Below are 19252 nucleotides of genomic sequence, written 5' to 3'. Positions count from 1 at the left end.
CACATAGGAGGAAAAAAACCCCAGCACCTAAAGCAGTTAGAAAAAAGTATGTGTGTCCTGGAATTCAAAATCAAAAGGTGAATTTTGAAGTAACTTATGCACCAAAGTACAAGATACTCCGCAGCTAACTAAAAATGTGAATCTGCAAACATATTGAACTCAGTAAAAGCCTTCTTTGTTTGCTTAAGCCATCCAAGTGAACGTTTTCAAGCTTTTGCCGTACCAAAGCAATCTCAGACTATTCCACGTATCATTTCCCAAGTATTCTCGGAGGATAGCTACACAGAGATCCCCCTGCAGAAAGTGAAACTGAAGGTAACTACATAGACATAGAAGTGGACTGATATTTAAAGGGAAGCTTAGCAAGGAATGTACATGATTACAAAAGAGCCAAGGAGCTAAAAGAGCCAAGGAGCTTGCACACATGCAGAAAAATATTGCTTAATGCAGCCAAGTATACAACAGAATGCAGCCAAATGTACACCAGAACTTAAGAGCACAAACACAATGCAAGTGCTATACTTGTGTTATAATTCATTAAAAATTAAAATGACAATGAGATACACAAGATCTAAAAGGAGTTCTCTTCGAGTTAGTTCAAAACAACTACTACTCTATTTTGCTCATTTACCCTTTACATGTAAACAGAGTCCAGAGGTTCAGGTATACCCTGAGAACGACTGAAAATGTCTCTTTTCTGAACTATAGTAACTATAGTGTTTTGTTCACTCTTACGCATAACAGGTGTAATGGCGTGCTGCGGAGACACACCTGAGCTAGCACTTTCTTCACCAGGTACTTCCACAAAGCACAGCCCTCTATTCTGAAAAGACGCTACCTTTGCTCTCAAAGCAATAGACCTGTATTTGTGTAGCTCCTTGTCCAAACGAGAAGGGGGTTGACAATCAGTAACAGTTTTAATGCTGTTTCCATTAGCCCATCTCGGATTCCTCATTATAAATGAAATCAAGAAAGATCAGACTTATTGGAGCCAAAGATATCTCTCACTTCAAGGGTCTGTAAATAATTTCAACACCAAGTATTGTTTACATGTTGTTAAAAAAATACCGAGGGAACATAGTACAGGTTAAAGACAAATGTGATTACAGCCCCACCTGGTGCTCAAAACAAAAATTAGTGCAAGCAAAGTCTTAAGGTTGTTTTTTCAGCACATTTAGTAGAGCTATGAAGATTGCTGTTGGAGCTGTCCTTGGAAACGATCTGTTTTTAAAGCTTCTATAAATGATCGGCAAACAATATGCTTAAAAAAAATACAAAAAGACCATTTGGCCTTTGGACACCTTAAAATATATTCTTTTCTAACTAGTCTTCTAACTAAAAGGTTTTGGGAAAAAAGTTTGCATTACTAATACTACTTGATGTATGTGCCCTTGAAGAACAGGCTTGTTGTAAAATGGAAACAGAGAGTTTTCACATTTTAAGTTTGGTATTTAATGTTGAGGTCCTCCTTTTCAGTGGAAAATTTTCAGATGTAGCACCTTATTTTCAAAATTATCTAAGACTTAAAACTCAATGGGACACCTTCAGATAGCAGTCTAAGTGCTTAGTATTTCCAAAAAGCACACAAACCCTTGTTTTCTTTAACTTCAGTGTAACAGGCAGTTGGTCAGCAGCACTGGCTAAAGACCTAACGTTTCAAAATCTTTATGCCTCAAATCAAGGCAACAAAATTGAGAATCCATTTTTTAAAAGATAGCTCTCTGATCTGAGAGGACACACCTGGAAAAGGCTTGAATAATTTCTGTACTGATATCAAGGACTGATGGGATAGAGGGTTCTTTGCTTAATCCTTCTGCTCTAACTCAAATAAATTTCCTTTAACAAATTGTTGTGTATTAATACTGGAGTGTAATAACAGAACTTACTTTTATTATATGGTAAGCCAAACAAATTACTAAATTACTTCTTGCTTTAACTAAAGAATATAATCCAGTTTGTAGTTATGAAACATCTAATATAACTGTGGTTAATTGTTCCTGTTTAAAAAATATGCTCTATTACTAGTTGGAATTTGGCAAAGTTTGACATCTGTTTGTGCATTTTATCGTCTGCTGGATAGAAAAATCATATGCTATTAAAATTTCCTTGCCCATATAGGTGCTTATAGATTGCCTGTCCTCACTACTTACTACTCTCACATAAATTACAAATATTATAAGTAAAAAAATACCAGCAATCAATCCACAATACTCCACTGAAAGCTCATCTGTTGATAAAAATCCTACTTGTTTTCCCATTTTAAGGCTTAAATCATATTTGGCTCTGAATCGGCTTAAAGTGGCTTGAAGATTTTTTATTATTCACTTTCACCATCAACACATGAAATAGCAGTAATATAACCTTACAGAAGTCTGTTATAATACTATTTCCACCTTTATTGATCCTTATTTGGTCTTCTCATAAGAACCTATTGTTAACCTGACACATATCAATGGATTTGAACTAATGATATTAAGCTCCCTCAATTCTTTATTAATCAACTCTTCTGTCAGCTGTTCCCATGAGTTTGCCCAACTCTGATTTAGGTTGAAAACTTTTAAATTAACTGTGCCATCCTCTTCCCACTTCAACATTCTAACATTTTTGGGGGAAATTGGAAATTTTCAGGATTTTACAGCACTACTTCTTAAGAGGGGAAAAATCTTCTTACTCAACTTATTTTTCACCTCTCTGATGAGTTTCTGGAAGACAGTACAAGGTAGTGCCAAATTAGCATCCAAACTGGGTTTTGATTTTTGTTATACAGGCACACATCCACTACAAACTGGATTATAACCATTTTGCTTATACCAAGGACAACAGTTCAGAGGATCATCTGATTTTTTGAGAGACTAATTTCAAATTCAATCTAGTATCTCAAAAGAGAAAGGCTCAGAAGCAATACAAGTGAATACACTTTCAGTAACCAGCCTATAAATATTTCAGATTTAACTGGGAGCATTTTACAGCAAAGAATAGACACTGGATTCCTGAAGACTCATTTTGTTTCCACATAAGTGCACACTTCCACAATTTTAATTCTACTTGACTGAATGTGGCTGAATCTCAAGTCATTTCTATTATGCCTGTTATTCCATTATTATTTTATTCCTTTCTACATGCATTTTCTTGACTGTATTTGTACTCCCATACAGCAAATTTTTTTTCAGTCTTTTTATTTCAGTCTTTTTTCTTTACTTGAACAATAAGTTTTACAACATTTGTTTACTGAAGACCTATTAAAATTCCCCATTGAATCAGTTTAATTTAAAAATTCATTATATATTTTTAACTTGATGTTTGAAAAAGTAAAAACTTAGGTTTAAAATATTCCTTTTTTTGGTCGTCAATGATTTACCCATTTTCATCACACAAGATTCAGAAAAGACAGAAAATTAAACAGACATACTAGTCAAGGCTGCTTGTACCTAAACACAACCCACACAAACCAAGCAATGTATAGAATTCTGTAGACAGGTAAGCCCCTCTTAGCCTTCTGTGAGAGCTGCAAGAATCTAATTCTGGAATCTGAATCACTGCTTCTCCACGTGAGCACATCAGTGATGGAAATTATTGCCTACACATTATCTTGCTGACCTCAGTATAGGTGTGGGCCTTAATTCATGATTTGTGCTGTGACTGAGGGAGTTTTGTGCTTTTTTAACTGGCCACTTCGGTGTTACATCATGTCTAGACCATGTAGTATATGACGTGCCCAGTATGAGGAATTGTATATTGTCCTTGGTTTTTCTCATGTCTGATTATTAATTAGCTCCTGTGGAGACCACTGGAAGTATAGACATCATTTCTGGTATCCATACTAGCCTGTAACAGTTTGGGTATTTTAGAGCAGCTCCTCTGTCTTCATACAGCATTATGCCATCATGACAGAGCCCATGATCTCAAAGTCCAATTTTTGGCAGATAATATTTTCCAAATACCTTATTTTGGAAACCGAGTGCTCTTCTCAATACACTTTTTTAAAAAAATGTTTTTTAAAATGCATTTACCATTTTGGATAGAAGTTTGAGGCGAAAGGTCATATTAAAGGGTAATCAGATTTTTAATTTTCCATTCCAAATTGTTTAGCGAACTCTGTTTGCATAATCCCACATATATCAGCCTTCAAAAGCACACTGGCAGTTGTATTATCAGGTCATTATTACAGACTTGGCTTCTTACCAACCTTGCCAGCAGTATGAAAAAAGTCATTGGCCTCTTGTAGCAGGGCTTTCCTTTCTTCCATATGGAAGCGCACTTCTTCTCGCAACAGACAGATTTTCTGATTTGAAAGCTTTAGATGTTCTTTTTCTGTATAGTCCTCTGAAAGCAAGAGCTTAAGTGCTTCCAATTCCAGTTGTTCCACGGTGGAATCCCATTCCTAACAGGAAAAATTCCATTTTAATCTACTACATATAGAAAAGTAATATACTGGCACAATAATATTATAAACACTGGAAAACATGTATTGCATTTATAGGCCTGAAAGTTATCACCATTTAAAAGAGTATTTCTTCTGGGAGGGATTTCTCAGCAAATTATGGTTTTAGTGACAGAGTTTTCAGCGGTGGCATTCTACATTCTTTGACACAGCTTCACAGGCAGAAGTAGCATTTACTAGCATGTCTGCTGGGAAGAATGGTCTGGATAACATAAAGACAAGAAACTTCTACTGGCTAAGACCACACACCCATGACAAACAGCTCCTTAAGCCCAACTATTTAACCAAGAACAAATTAAAATATTGCCTAGATAATAGCCGCTTCCAGTGAGACAATTTCTGCTGAGAGCTGTCTGGTAATCAATGAAATCAAATGACTCTCCCTTAGGGTGAGGTGAGCTATCATCCTTGACGCTCTCCATTGTACATTTTCCCTGATTTCCTATACAAAAACACAAGCCCATTCAAAGCATGTCTCTGCCTTATCTGACCATGAACCTTCCTAGTGGCAGTGACAGATAGAAGAGATACTTTAAAAAGGAAGATCATATTTCAGAATTTCAGGCCACAGAGTCAGAAACATTACTGACACTTAATTGAGCTAGGTACTTTAAAACTAAGGTGCTTTAAGATGGATTCAGTTGAATCAGGTATTTTGTCTACATTGCACCACTTGGAAGCATATTTACCTAACCAGAACTGATTGTCTATTTGACTCCTATTTCTTTTTTCAGCTGTTCATACTGAACTGGCTTGTACTTCTAGTGTACTGACCCAAATTATACATCAAGTTTAGGGATTAAATCTTCAGGAACAAAACCTTTTTCCCTACATTTTTTCACCTGTGATAAATGCTATTACAGTATTCAGTCCCACTATCTTCTTTAGGTTATAAAGGGGTATTGAAAGGCATATGAGACTAGATAGCCCAAATGGAAGGAGCTTTAAAGAGAGTCAAGAGAAAAACACCATTGCATCTCTTCCTGTCTTGCAACTACTGCTTTGGTGTTTAGTTGCTTCTTTGTTTTTGCTGTGTTTTTATAGAGAAAACTATAAAGTAGTAAAACTGTTACATAATGTACTTTATCCCTGCTGTGCTTGTCAACACTTAAAATTGGTGCCTTATTATGCTCTTCAAAACAAAAGGAGCATCCGATAATATATTGCAATTTCCCGTGCCTTAGGTTGCATATTTCCTCCACTTTTTCTGGTAATGAATTAAATAAGAGAAGAACCTTTTTGAAATTCATTTAGCATTTCCTTCCACAGATTTGTATCAAATGTCTGGTAAAGCAGACAGAAAAATATTTAAAAAGATGACAGAAATTTTTTCATTAAAACACTCTGAAAGTGTGCATACGGCACAAGATGACAGGGTAGGTTCTTTTATTTTCAGCACGTTTAAAGAACGTTAGCCTCACATTTGTTGTTTCTTTTTAGTGAAATTATTGCTAGTGAAAGATGCTGGTTTGGAAGTTTTCCCAAAAGAAGTAATCTGGTTATTCACAGATTTTTCACCAACAGCAGCAATTCTAATTCCCTCACAGTGTCCCACCATGCTGCTTTATTCTTCTTTGAAGCAGGAGTAGACCTATTTTGGTCTGTGTAGTTCAGTGCATTCCTTTTCTGACATTGTTTGTTGTTGTAACAACAATTGATAAGGTAAAAACACTTGTTCAAAAAGATCAGCAACTTATTTTACATAGACTTCTCCACCAGATGCAGTTACCTCTCCCTCGCTATTGGTATGGACTAGATCTGGACCAACAACTAACAAGTGACACCCTACAATTCCCAACATATCCATTGCCCAACATAGCCAAGCTTAAATAGTACATGGCAATTCCAACGGAAAGGACTAATTTCCCTGCTGCATTCTAGATTAACTTGAACAATTCAGGAAAAAGAGCTAGGATTACTCACAGGTCAGTGAACAACACACCTCAAAATGGAAAACACATACATTCAGACCATGCCTGTATGTTCTTGCCTTGAGCTTTGGATTCATTTCTGCAGCTTCACAGCACATAAACTAAAGCTGAAACAGAGGGTATTGACATGGGTGACAAAAGTAATTTTAAAATATGAACAAACCCATGGGAATAAGGAATGTGATGCCTGGTGTGATGTTGATACATGGCAACACAATAGTCTCAAAATCGTGAATTATATAAAATCATTAATTATATAAAAATATATATTATATAATAGTGTATATAAAATCTCTCTCAAAAAACAACTACCAAGATATATTAAGTGATGAACATTTCTGCTTGAATTAGTCTGTGGTACTAACTGCTGCAGGTTATAACAGAGACAAATATTTTATCACAGTTGAAGAAAAAAAAAAGATGCACATTTTATATGATAAATGAGACTAAGCAAGATTTTAACAAGGGAATTTTCATTAAATTAAAACCAATTTAAAAGGATATGAAAGCTTATTTAGGTATTAAGTAAGCTTTTTGAGGAGAAAAAAATTTTTAAAAGACTATGCTAATAAACATAAAAGGACTGCTAACACCTTCGCTGAAGTAGTAGAAATGTCTCAGATTACAGACTTATTTGATCAGTATCCTATTTCTGTGCAATGCAACATATTCCTTCATCTTGAAAATCTGATGAATAGGAATAGGAAAATTACGACAATCCTGCTGAGTTTGTAAGTCTTTTTTCCACCATGGTGAATACTCATCATCTTTCTGCCATGGAAGACCTAAGCAGCTGCAAAAATCTATAGATCTACATTAATGCCTTATTTAGGTTTTTCATGTTAAATCTACTTTTGCTTTTAACTTTTATTATAGTATTACCAGTTAAAAAAAACCAAACCAAAATAAAAAACAAAAGCCAGCATAAAATAATTCAATAGTGTTAAAATTTTTCAACCAGATTCTAAGTGGTTTGCTAAAAAAAACTAATTCCACATATTTCAACAAATTTAGCTTTGTTTCATTTTGAAAAAGAAAGATGTGTCAGAATCCCATAATTCCGTCAAGAACTGTGTTCTGGTTATGCTTCAATATACCTGCACTGTATGCCTACAAAGATGCAAACCTGTCTCACTCATGCTAACCCCTCTTTCCTTCCATAAGAGAACCCTTATGAAAAGCCTTCTCAGAGATTTTTCAAGTTCAGCTCTTCCACAAACACGCACCTGAAGGCCAAATGCTGCCCACTGTATTTCCTGGTATGCTTTTAAAAAATACTGTTCTACAATATCCTGCAATTAAATTGCACCACTTCCCAAGAAAACACTCAAAAAACCCCCAAACCCCATATAAGTATTCCTTGAGGACTTGAACTGGACACTTTCATCTTCCTAGTGAAATAAAGAGAGATTGATCTGGGGCACAATAAAAGCAATCTTTTTTCAATTTTTTTCATTTTGCCTATTACTGATAAATAGCTATAAGCAAAATCTTTCCTGAATTTTTGTTTTATTTTTCTTTCAAATTAAAATAATGACCACTTCTGAGATCTAGATGCAATAATCTTCAGCCTGTACTTTTAATTAAGCGAAACCCTGCACAGTATTATTTAATGCACAATTCCCCTTTCATAAAATCCTGTCTTTGTGTCTCTGTCCTAAGTAATATGCAGCAAGAAAGAGGATTTTGAGGATAATTACAGTCTGCTGTGCTGTATTTGTTCCTTTTTACCTGAAGAATTTATCTTGGGAAAAGATAGTAAGGAGGTCTCTCCATACACACACTTTCATGCATCTGTTTATGAATAAAGTGTGGACCCCTGACATCCAATTGTATCAGCACCACAATGTCATCATCTTCCAAAACTTGCGGCTGGAATGACTGGTACTAAATGCATTCCATGGTCACATTCTAATGAAAATTTCACTTACATTTAAACATACAGATGTTAATAAGAATTAGAAAACAACACTGCAGTTGAGAGCTTTTAACTGGGACTAATAATAATAAACTGAAAAAAGGCAAAGAAAGTGCATTTGAATATGTGCATCCTCATTTTGTTATTATACGCTATTTGTATAATAATTAAAAATAATATTTTATGCAAAAATTAAAAATGCTTATTTTAAAGTAACAGGAAAGCAAATTGTCTATAGTTAGCTTAGAAGCAGATACAGAAAACCAAAAAAGTTCTGAATTGTTTCAATGTATTGCAATTTGTAAATTATAATTACAGCAGGCAAGGCTAATTATAAGAAAATTACTCAATTTGTAGTGAAATTATTTCCTATGAGAGGATTTCACTGTAACAACATTCATAAATCTGTTTGGTACAAGGTGCCCAATAGCAGCTTTTAGGTGATCTTAAAGATTAAACTCTGCCTCGTTTATACTGAGGCAAGCTTCTTCTCTAACTTTTCACACAAGCTCAAAAAACCAATTTATTATAGTAGTTTAGAGTTTAAAATATTCCATGAACATTACAACCTTGCACACTCTCTGAGGGTATTAAATGTAGGCAGACTCATTTGCTATCCTATTTGATCATTACTCAAATTTGGTTCAATTTTCTATTAGCTAGTGACAATTTCATTTTCAGCTTTCTGTTTATAAGGAAGTGTTTCTACACATAAAAAGCCTATACTTTCCATTAATAGAACATAGAAACTCAGTGGAAAAATCTTTGTTAGTTTTTTCTGTCTGTCAGCCTTCTACATGTTAAATTTGTAACAATCTGTCAGTCAACACTAAAATATTTGTTACTCATTTTCCCTGAAAGAAACACGAAGCCTACTATTACCTTGACTTTTCAATTTGTCAAGAAATACTTGTGAATTCCTCTGACCTATTAAAGACACATTGCATTATATGTGCCTATACTCATTGTGTCTCCTTAGCTCATGTCACTACTCTTGCTTTTCCTCACAGTGGTAGGTCTTCTAAACACTTGCTTTCACTATTCCATTTGGTAGGGAAAACGAGCTCTTTCTAGGTTCCTTGATTAATCAGGTATTTTTCAAGAGTGTTAAAACTGGTGAAGCAAAATTATTGTGGCTAAGGTAAAAGTCTTGAACTTTTTATGCCTTCAAAAATATCCAGCACAATCCTGAAGAAAAAAAAAAAAAAGAAATACCTACAACTTTATCTTGTTATTAAACAACTATTGTGGGATAAATGGGCTTTTTCGGTCTATACCATAAATATTTCTTACTTAAAAATTCTAACTTTTGATTAAAACCTGAGAAGTTGTGTAAAATTGTCCTCACTGGAATATTCTAGTGTTAAGCTGAGAAAACTCTGAAACACATCTATTTGACTTCAGATCGTGATCCATATAGTACAGTAGCATTTAAACCACAAGCCAATTAAGTATAAAAATATGTATTTTTCAGAATATGTGATAAATTAGCCCCTTCCCTCATACTGCAAAAATGTTCACCAATGAACTTTTTCTGAGCCCAACTTCTGCCTGTAATTGATTCATTGGATACATTGGTACGTTGATAATTTAGCCTCTGTGAATATTTGAACGGCTTTTACCTTCAATAACTACATTGCAGTATAACTAACTACCAATATAATCATATAATTCCCTCAAATTGCAAATAAAACAGTGTGCACTAATAAAACTGCAAAAGGTTGTGACCTGCTATGACAATTACCATACGATCTGTCTGTTGGGAAGTTCAGTCGATGGCTAAATCAATGTATTTAACAGTGAGTTATTAGAATCAACAGACAGAAAGAGGAAAAGTAATTCACAGTCAGTCACCTCCCAGAAAATTGTTGGGAGATGTTTAAAGACAATGCCAGGACAGAGAGGCACCTACCAAAAGAACAAAAACAAACAATCAAACAAAAAACCCCAAAACCATTAACAGAAAAATAATAGATAGAGAAGGAGCACTCTCCCAAGGCAGTGAGATGACACTACAGGAAAACCAGACAGTGAGAAGAACCGGATAGAGGAATGTAGATTTACATCTGCCGCACACAAATGATGAACGTTTAGGTAAAAATAAAATTGCCCATAAAGAAAAATTCTTTTTCTTTACATGCTTTGTTCTAGCTATCAAAATACAAAAGTGTGTTAAAACGTTTGCTCTGCAGATTAAGTGCAATACTTGTCAAACTCCTCAATAGAATGCCAGTCACAGAAAAACTGGCAAGAAGAGCTGGATAGCCTGAGTTTGCATGTATGCAGAGAATGGTAAAGGAGCATGGCCATCCAGGAAGGCCAGAGATAGAAGAGAGCTCCAGACAGACATTTAACTATGAAATAACTTTTCCATGTGTCTAAGCATTAGCTGTGAGATCTGGGGAAAAAAGCAGGTAAATCCAGTACTCTTGATCCTTATATTAATGTCAACAAATACAGCAATTAATACCATTGATAGTGATATTTAATTTGGTGATTAAGAACCATCCTGAAACCTCATGAGAGCATGTTATTACCTAGCACAGCTACTCCAGACCCAATAAGCACACAGATCTATAAAACAGAGAAGTACTCTCCATCTTGCTACTAATCCTTATTAAAAGCAGGACTGATTCCAGCATTGTTCAGTCCTGAAAAGTGGTAGAAACTAGACAAAATGCAAAGAATTTAGACTACTTTTCTTCATCTCTAAAGTTATTTGGCCACAAAGTGGTGCTAGCAGTTCTTTTTTACCATGCCAAATACCTCCAATACACATAGAAAGTAACAGCAAGCAGTTAATCAGTGCCAGCAGATATCTCCATTGAAACATGATTTCCTAAATCTGCCTCTTCTCTCAAATCTTGGGGGGGCGGAGGAGGTCCTTTTAATGTTTGGGAGGGTTGAGGGCTTTTTTGCCAATTATGAATCCTTGGTTTTATCTTTGGTCTTGATTATTGTACAAGATAACAATAATATTTTCAGTGGTTCCACCTCTGGGCAAGGTGAGGTTCAAGATAAGATATCAACTTCAGAATGCAATAAACCATTCTCCTTTCTTCTCTCAGCCCAGTCACATAAATAAGGTGTTGGTCCTGTAAATCCTTCTTAGGCTAGCCTCTGAACAATTTAAACAAATCATTTGTCCTGTTTGTCTTAATGCAACAATACATTTAAGTAAACGTGTATTTTCTTCACGTGAAACTGTTCAGATACCAGAACTTTCCACTATCTTACTCACTATGAGAACACTTACACTTGCTCTGCATGTCTATTCCACAGAAACTTTTCACCATACCCTCAAAGCTACAGTATACATACTAAATGTTACTTGAAAAGATTCATTTACACCACTTTAGATCCTAATACAGAAACCCCAAAGTAGTTTAAGACTAGTTTATCAATGTCCTTATTACTTCTAACAGAATGCCATTAGAAATTGTCACGGCCATTCAGACAGTATAGGAAAAACACTAACCAAAATCTAACTTTATTTTTGCAGCAAGGTAAATAAAATATTTTAAAGCCCCTAACTGCTTTTTGGAAACATTCAGTTTTGGCACGAGGGAACTAGACAAATGACAGCAGACACCAGCTATGCTCTAAGCAATGACCAAGCTACAGAAAAAGCATGTAATAAATTAATTAGCCAATTAGTAAGGTACTCCTAAGAGTTCTTCCTGAACATAAACTGAAATGTTCTTCACAACCATTTCCGTATTTTCTCACATAAACTGATGAAATTGTTAACTGAACTGATAAAATTTCTGAAGACTTCTGGAAACTATATTTCACTCTGAAATTAAGATAGAATATTCACTTTTTTTATTAGAACATAAGTTGGACACTAAAGGGATTCCTGAATGGAAGGTAATTCCAACTGTAGATTTAGTGTTACTAGAAAAAACTAATACTGTATTTTTCCTATTGCTAAAGAGATTGCTTCCAACATATACACAGTAAAAACTGGTGTCTGCTTTTATCTCGATAAAACATTAAAGAATCAGACATATTAAAAAATTGCTCAATAAAATAGAGGTGGAGGACTTTTGAAGCACTAATGCAGTTAGTTGTCTTTCTATTTGAAAAGACGGACTTAATTTCTACTCTAAGGTTTTCCAAATAACATGGAATGGTACCATAGCTATATATAGTGGGGGGGTTGTGGGTTTTTTTTTCCCCCTCAATTTTCCATGTGAACCTGGCAATATTTTTATGAGTGTTTTACAATTTTGTCACATATGACAAGTTATTGTCAAGGTATATAATGACTCTCGATTTCAGGGAGAAAGTTAGTCCTTGCAGAAAAAATCTCATGTGACAAAAATCAAACAAATAGAAAATAAATCTGATGACTCTGTACCACAAAAGAGCCCAGCAAATACCCAAATGTGTGGTGATCACATGCATGTGTATAAAATCTATGCCAACTAGAGCTCCAAAGAGCAGAACTTGTTGCATGTTTTTATAGCAGATTGTGTTACAAGGTACTCAGTGTCTTTTTACAACGATACTACCATTGTCTGTAAAGCACGTTAGGTTGCACAGATGCAGCAGAGTTGTTATACATCACAATATTCTTTTGGTCTGAATGCAACCTGAAAACATATTTTGAGAATTATACATGTCTGCTTTACAGAAAGCTAGATAAATTGCTAGTATTGTATTTTTTAAATCATTCTGTTCCTAAACATGTTCTTGCCACATTATATTTAATAACTTCACAGGTGATTTGGAAGAAAATATAAAATCATTGCTTAATAAAGTTTCTAGTTGCACAAGAAGTAGCAGAGTGCTATGTAATAATTAGGAAAGGTCAGTTATAGAGATTGAGTACAACCTTGTTTTGAAGTAGGCTCATTTGAACAAAACAGCTACCTGTAATTTCAGACTTATCAGGAATTTGTGTCATTAGTGGGATGAAAGATTGTATCCTAGAAAGTAGTGACACTGAACAATAGTATCATGTTGTATGACCAACTGAAATGAAAATTTTACAGGAAAAGTGGCTTAAGGGAATTTTGTGCACCCATATATGGGAATACAGAGGAAATAATATTTCTGTTTCCAGGACTAGTAAAATACTTTTTTTAATATTGTACCTAGTTCTTCACTGGCCTTCCCCAAACTTCTGCATGGAATTAGTCAACAGCTTCTCAAACAGAATGAATAACTCACACAACAACACTGCACTTCCAAAATACATATGAAGTCAAAATACTTCAGATCAGTGATCAAATGCTGAAGGCCTGTGAGTCACCGAAGATTTAGGGAATTTCATGTGCAGACATGATATATATTATAAGCCTGGTTTTGCTTCGTCTGTGAGTAAAGATGCCAAGTTCATTTCTAGGTTGTTCTGTATTTCAGTGTATTCCAACCATACAGGTAAAACACTACTTTGTGCAGTGATGACATCTAATATTGATCTCTGCTGTCTAACAAATATTTACTGGAATACACATTTGATAGGTACACTTTATCTGAATTTTAAAATCAAGATGCCAGGCTCCTCTTTTATTCTGGTCTCAAAATCTGCAGTTCAGTGCTGTAAAAACTAATGCACAAAGCCCCATAACTCAGCTTTCTGAAATATATTTGCAGTATGCAGTTGAACCTGGCCACTCTTTTTGAACATCATAAGCATAACCAACATGTTCAGTAACACCCACTTCAAGAATTTCATTTCCCTCTGTTAGAACATGCTGCTAGCAAGAACAGCAGAAGGCTAAAGGTAAGATGTTCTAAATCATAATTCACATGGATGCGTAACAAAAAATTTTAATGCTAAACCCTTTTAAATGACCTTAGGAAAAAAAAAAAAGCAATTCAGTAAGATGATATGAATGATCTATTACATAATGTATAGGAGAAGAATTGTTAGGTGAAACTGTAATAATAAGTGTTATTGTTGTTAGTTTCTGGATGCTCAACCATGAAAAGGATTGATTATTATACAAAATGAAAATGCATATTTTTCTCCTTTCTGCACTTACAGTATCATTTCTAATTCAGATAGCAAATTACAAGAATAGCCTTTCAACATGGAACATGGGGAAGATTAATGATCGTTTGGCTAGTTCTAAAATTCAGCAATACTTTAGGACACCTCAAATATTTTTGTGGGTCCCTGTTCCCCTGGAAACACCCCATAGCTTACTCATGTACTGTTTATCTTCTGCTTTTCTTGTGCCAAAGGTCTGTTCAGGCTTTGCAGCAGAATTTAGCTTTTCATACTCATCTTCCCTAGATGAAGAAAATGTGTTTTCTGACATGCTGCTTGGAGAAGCATTAGAAATATTATTGTATTCTGCTTACATGACAACCTTGAAGCAGTTAACTGTAAATTATGCAAACAGGCAAACATGTAACATTTAACTACAAAGCTTACAAGGAAACATAACTGTGAACAGTCGTAAACCTGTTAGTTGCTATCAACACAATAGCCTTTAAAAAGGCATTTTTTTCTATTGGAATGGGTTTTGGATGAAAAAGCCCTATTTGGTCATCTGGGTTATCCAAATACAATTGCTAGAAAATGATACAGTGAGGAATGATCCTGACCCAGCAACAGCACTTACCTGATGATAGTACAATTGAGGTATTTAAAAAAAGGTTCTAAATATATACAATTTATGTCATACAAATATCCTTTTTGTTTTTATATCAACATTTTCTTTAATCCCATCTTGCTTTTATAAGTGATTCTTTTTATAAGAATAAACAGATTTATTCTCTGGAAAACTGATATTCACAATGAAAATAGTATTTTCAATTACTTTTATTCCCAAGAAATAAATGGGCAAATAGCTCTTCCAATCTTGTACACAGTTCAGTGACAATGAATTATGGTAAAAGTGGCTGGCTTTTTATCCTTTATACGAACATTAAAATTTGGTAATATTCTAATAAAATTGCTTTTCTTTATTTTTTGCAACATGGTTTAATATGTAAACTGCCAGTCTGGAACTTGTTCACTAAATTGAAAAACCAACTAAACAACATCAAGGATTACTCTGCTTTTACCTTATCAACAGCTTTTAAAGTTTTAAATGAGAAAAACACTGAGAAACATGGAGGTCTGCATTTAAAGAAGTAAAATGAAAAAAATTCTTATTTAGACGTATAGAAATATATCTTATGGACACATACCAACTATTTACTCCTACATGTGCTTATTAAATGCCCAAGCTCGTGTTTTGCTACTCATTTTTAAAGTTGCCTCACTGATGAATTACCGTATTTCTTACTTTAACTTTGAATTCCATTTCTTCAAGCTCTTGAAGTAACTCTTCATTTTCCAATAGAGATGAGCCTAAGTTTTGCTTGTGAAAATAATCTCTGATGTTTTTCTTGTACCAAGATGTTACCTAAATAAATAATAAAAAGAATTTAGTCAGTGAAAAATTTGAGAAGCAACTGTCCATTTTTTAAAATAGATACAAGACAGTTTCATCTACAAAAGAAACCCTAATTTTCATTCCTTTCATTTTTCATTCCTGATGTTTATGCTTTTATTCAAATGTTTGCATTTGTATTATTTAAATGTTAATAAATGCAGAAGGAAAGGATTGTGGTCAAAACAAACACATATTGAAATATATGTAACAAAACAGACAAAAATGTATTCATCAAGCATAATCAAATTATAAATTAACACAGTAAAAGAAAAATCAAGTTATAGTCACATAGAATAAATGCATGTTTTATAACACGAGAAAGATATTGCAGATTTTCTCTAGAATCACATTAACTTAAAAATATCCCTTTGCATACAGTAAAAGACTATAAATATGAGTACTTTTGCAAGAATACAAAAAAAACCAAAAAAACAAACCCCCCAAAAATAAATGGGCATTATGACCTAATAGAACATCTCCATCCCTGGCTTGAAAAACCCAGTGAAGCTATTGAGATAATATTATGTGGAATAATCTTTAGTAGCTTAAAAAAAATTATTACATCTTACTAGACTTACTTCAGCAAGTATATGCAGCAAACATATGCAGTATACAAGTATATCTCCTAAATTGCACAGAATGACTTGCATTTATTTCTGCTTGATTCACAGTAGGTACCTCTCACTTTCTTCGTAAACAACACATGGCAAGAATTCCTGAGTGAAGCTTTGCATTTTAAAATAGTAGTCAGAATGAGTTATTAGTATCATGGAGACTTCCTCCAATCTTTTCAGTCTGGCAAATCACCACTATACTTAAACCATATATGTCATACTAAGAATTACTTTGTACTCTAGGTACTACAGATTTTAATAGCATGCTACAGACTATTTTTTTATCTGCTCATATAGAAGCTATTTTTAATAAATTTAAACAATTCTAAAAATGAAAGAACCTTTAAAATCTGTTGGAAACATTTTCAGTTACAAATAAAAAATTGGGCACATTATCTCAGGAGTTCAACAGAGCTAGGAAAGTAAACAAATTATTTTACTACCAAGCCTTCATTTCTTGAGCATATCCTCCTGTGTACTTACTGATTGAAACATTTTTCCTGGAAACACATTTTCACAGAACATTTACTATGGGTCCACCAAAATACAAATGAATGGAATAGACAATAAAATGTGTGCTAAAAGGGAAAGAAAAATTTCTCTGTAAATTAGGACTGTTCTCTGTAGCATGTATCTGCTTAGCAAAACAAACTAGTATTTCTCTAATGCTAGACAGAGGAAAAAGTCATTCTTTAACACTGTTATAGTGAAGTGTTCACCCCTTTACCACGTGGCAATATTTCTTTCCATTACAGTGAGTTTCATCAGTTGGCTTCCACTACAGCTAATACCTCTGAGTGATTTCAGTTGTGCTAGCTTAGCTCTTAAGCAACAGCTGGGATATTTAACTGCTTTTTAAGAAAGAAACCCACAGAACCTTACTTTCAGTGATTTTCATGGAGGGATTGGAAAGGAGAGAAGGTTAATATACCTGTTTGAAAAAGACAGTGGTTTTCCTTGATTGGTTGAGATCTAAAATCACTCCTGTTCTTCAAAAATTAGATTTTATCATTCAATTACAATAATTATCTGCTCTGTTTGCGATGAATAATCCATATCAGAAATCAAAGGCTCTTCAACATTTTTCTCAGGTTGCTAAACTGCTCATTTTGCACTGATGGTGGTCCAGGTGATTTCAATGCTTGTAGTCTTCCATTGCCTTCCTACATTTCCCACTGTCAATTCAGAAGGGAAGCAAGTTTTCCAACAAATAACTGGGCGGGGACAGACCAAACCAACAGCATAGCTTAGCTTGTTGTGGTGAGTTGGCCTTGGCCAGCTGCCAGGCACCCACCCAGCCACTCACTCACTCCTCCTCCTTTACAGAACAGGGGGAGAAAATAAAATAAAAAAGCTCATGGGTTGAGATAAAGACAGGGAGATCACTTACCATCACAGGTGAAACAGACTCAACTTGGGGAAAATTAAATTAATTTATTGCCAATTATAGATTTGGTGAGAAATAAAGACAAAAACTAAACACCTTCCTCCTACCCAGCCCTTCAGGCTCAATTTCATTCCTTCATTCCCAGCTCGTCTACCTACCCGCTCTCACCGGGTGGCACAGGGGGATGAGGGGAATAGGGGGTTATGGTCAGTACATAACAGTTCCTCTCCGTCACTCCCGCCTCCTCACACTTTTCTCCTAGTCCAGCACGGGTCCTCCAGGGGCTGCAGTTCCTGTCAGGACACCCTGCTCTGGCATGGGCTCTCTATGGCCACAACTCCTTCAGGGAATATCCAACTGCTCCACTATGGACTCCTCCATGAGCTCCAGCGTAGATATCCGCTCCCACATAGTCCTCTCCATAGGCTGCAGGGAAATGCCTGCTGTGGTGTGGTCTAATCCAAAACTTCTACAGGCCGCAGGGGAATACCTGCTCCAGCACCTGGAGCATCTCCTCCCTCTTCTTCTTCACATGCCCTTGGTGTTCACAGCTTTGTTTCTCATTCTTCTTTCTTTCCCCTCACTCCTCATTATGTCTGTGCAGTGTTTTATCCTTTCTTAAATATGTTTTAACAGAGGCACCACCAGCTTTGCTGACGGGCTCAGCTGTGCCCTGCAGAGGGGCTGTTGCGGAGCTGGCTGGAACCGACTGCGTCCAGCACGAGGCAGCCCTGGCCTCTCCACACAGAGGCCTCCCACCCCTGTAGCCCCCCACTGCCAGACCTGGGCACCGGCACCCAATACACTCGTGTAGCCAGGGATATTGTCAGGAGGGGAATTCTTGCACACACCAATTCAAAGCTCATACACAAATACGTTGTCCTGGGCTCTACCAAAGCTCTTGAACAATATGACACTAACCTGAGACTATAAAGAAAAGGAGCAAATATAGCAGAGAACAGAAATTAAGAAGTAACACACTTTTCTTTCTAGAAGTTATTCCCACTAGGAAAAACTTTGTTTTTTCACTCCCTTTTTTCCTGTATGTATTAAAACACACATACTTACATGCCATAAATTAAATCTGACCTTACCTCAGGCAATTTGAGCTTGAGCAGCCTGCACTATGTATTTTGACACACCGACTCTGAACTGCAGGATGAGCTATTCTCAAATAATTTCTCCAGTGCATTCACAATGAGCTGACTTTGTTAAATACCAGGCAGGTTTTCTTCATCACAATAATCACTGTATTTGAGTGGCTGATGCTTTCCTTACTATCTTAAATCTCAAATATTTTTATCATCAGTATGTGAAGGCATCATCATGACAACACAGATCTGTCTTGGGTCATCTTGGGGACATTTCAGTCTCTTCATAACAATACTACCTAAGCCCTTCCCTAATCCTCAATGCATTTATCTTCACAATATTGCTAGTGAAGCATCCTTGTCTAATTTCATATGTAACAAGTTAGGGCAAAATGGGACCACAGACACATTTTTAAAGAAAAATGCAGCACTTCAGTTTAAAGTCCATGTTTTAGCGATTTTTCTATGGT

General features: G+C 35.3%; 1 protein-coding gene across 1 annotated transcript in view; it reads right to left on the bottom strand.

Annotated features, from left to right (window-relative positions):
* The window catches only part of CCDC141 (coiled-coil domain containing 141), a 102834-nt gene that overhangs the window by 52627 nt on the left and 30955 nt on the right, over nucleotides 1-19252 (bottom strand). The window contains exons 6-7 of the mRNA XM_050900315.1: nucleotides 15541-15660; nucleotides 4187-4381 (exon numbers count right to left, since the gene is read on the bottom strand). Coding sequence (XP_050756272.1) covers nucleotides 4187-4381; nucleotides 15541-15660 — 315 coding nt within the window. The remainder of the gene's footprint in view (nucleotides 1-4186; nucleotides 4382-15540; nucleotides 15661-19252) is intronic.

This window comes from Gymnogyps californianus, chromosome 7, assembly GCF_018139145.2.
Source record: "Gymnogyps californianus isolate 813 chromosome 7, ASM1813914v2, whole genome shotgun sequence".
Lineage (NCBI taxonomy): Eukaryota > Metazoa > Chordata > Aves > Accipitriformes > Cathartidae > Gymnogyps > Gymnogyps californianus.
Note: the sequence above shows the minus strand (reverse complement) of the source record. Positions and strands in the feature narration are given on the sequence as shown.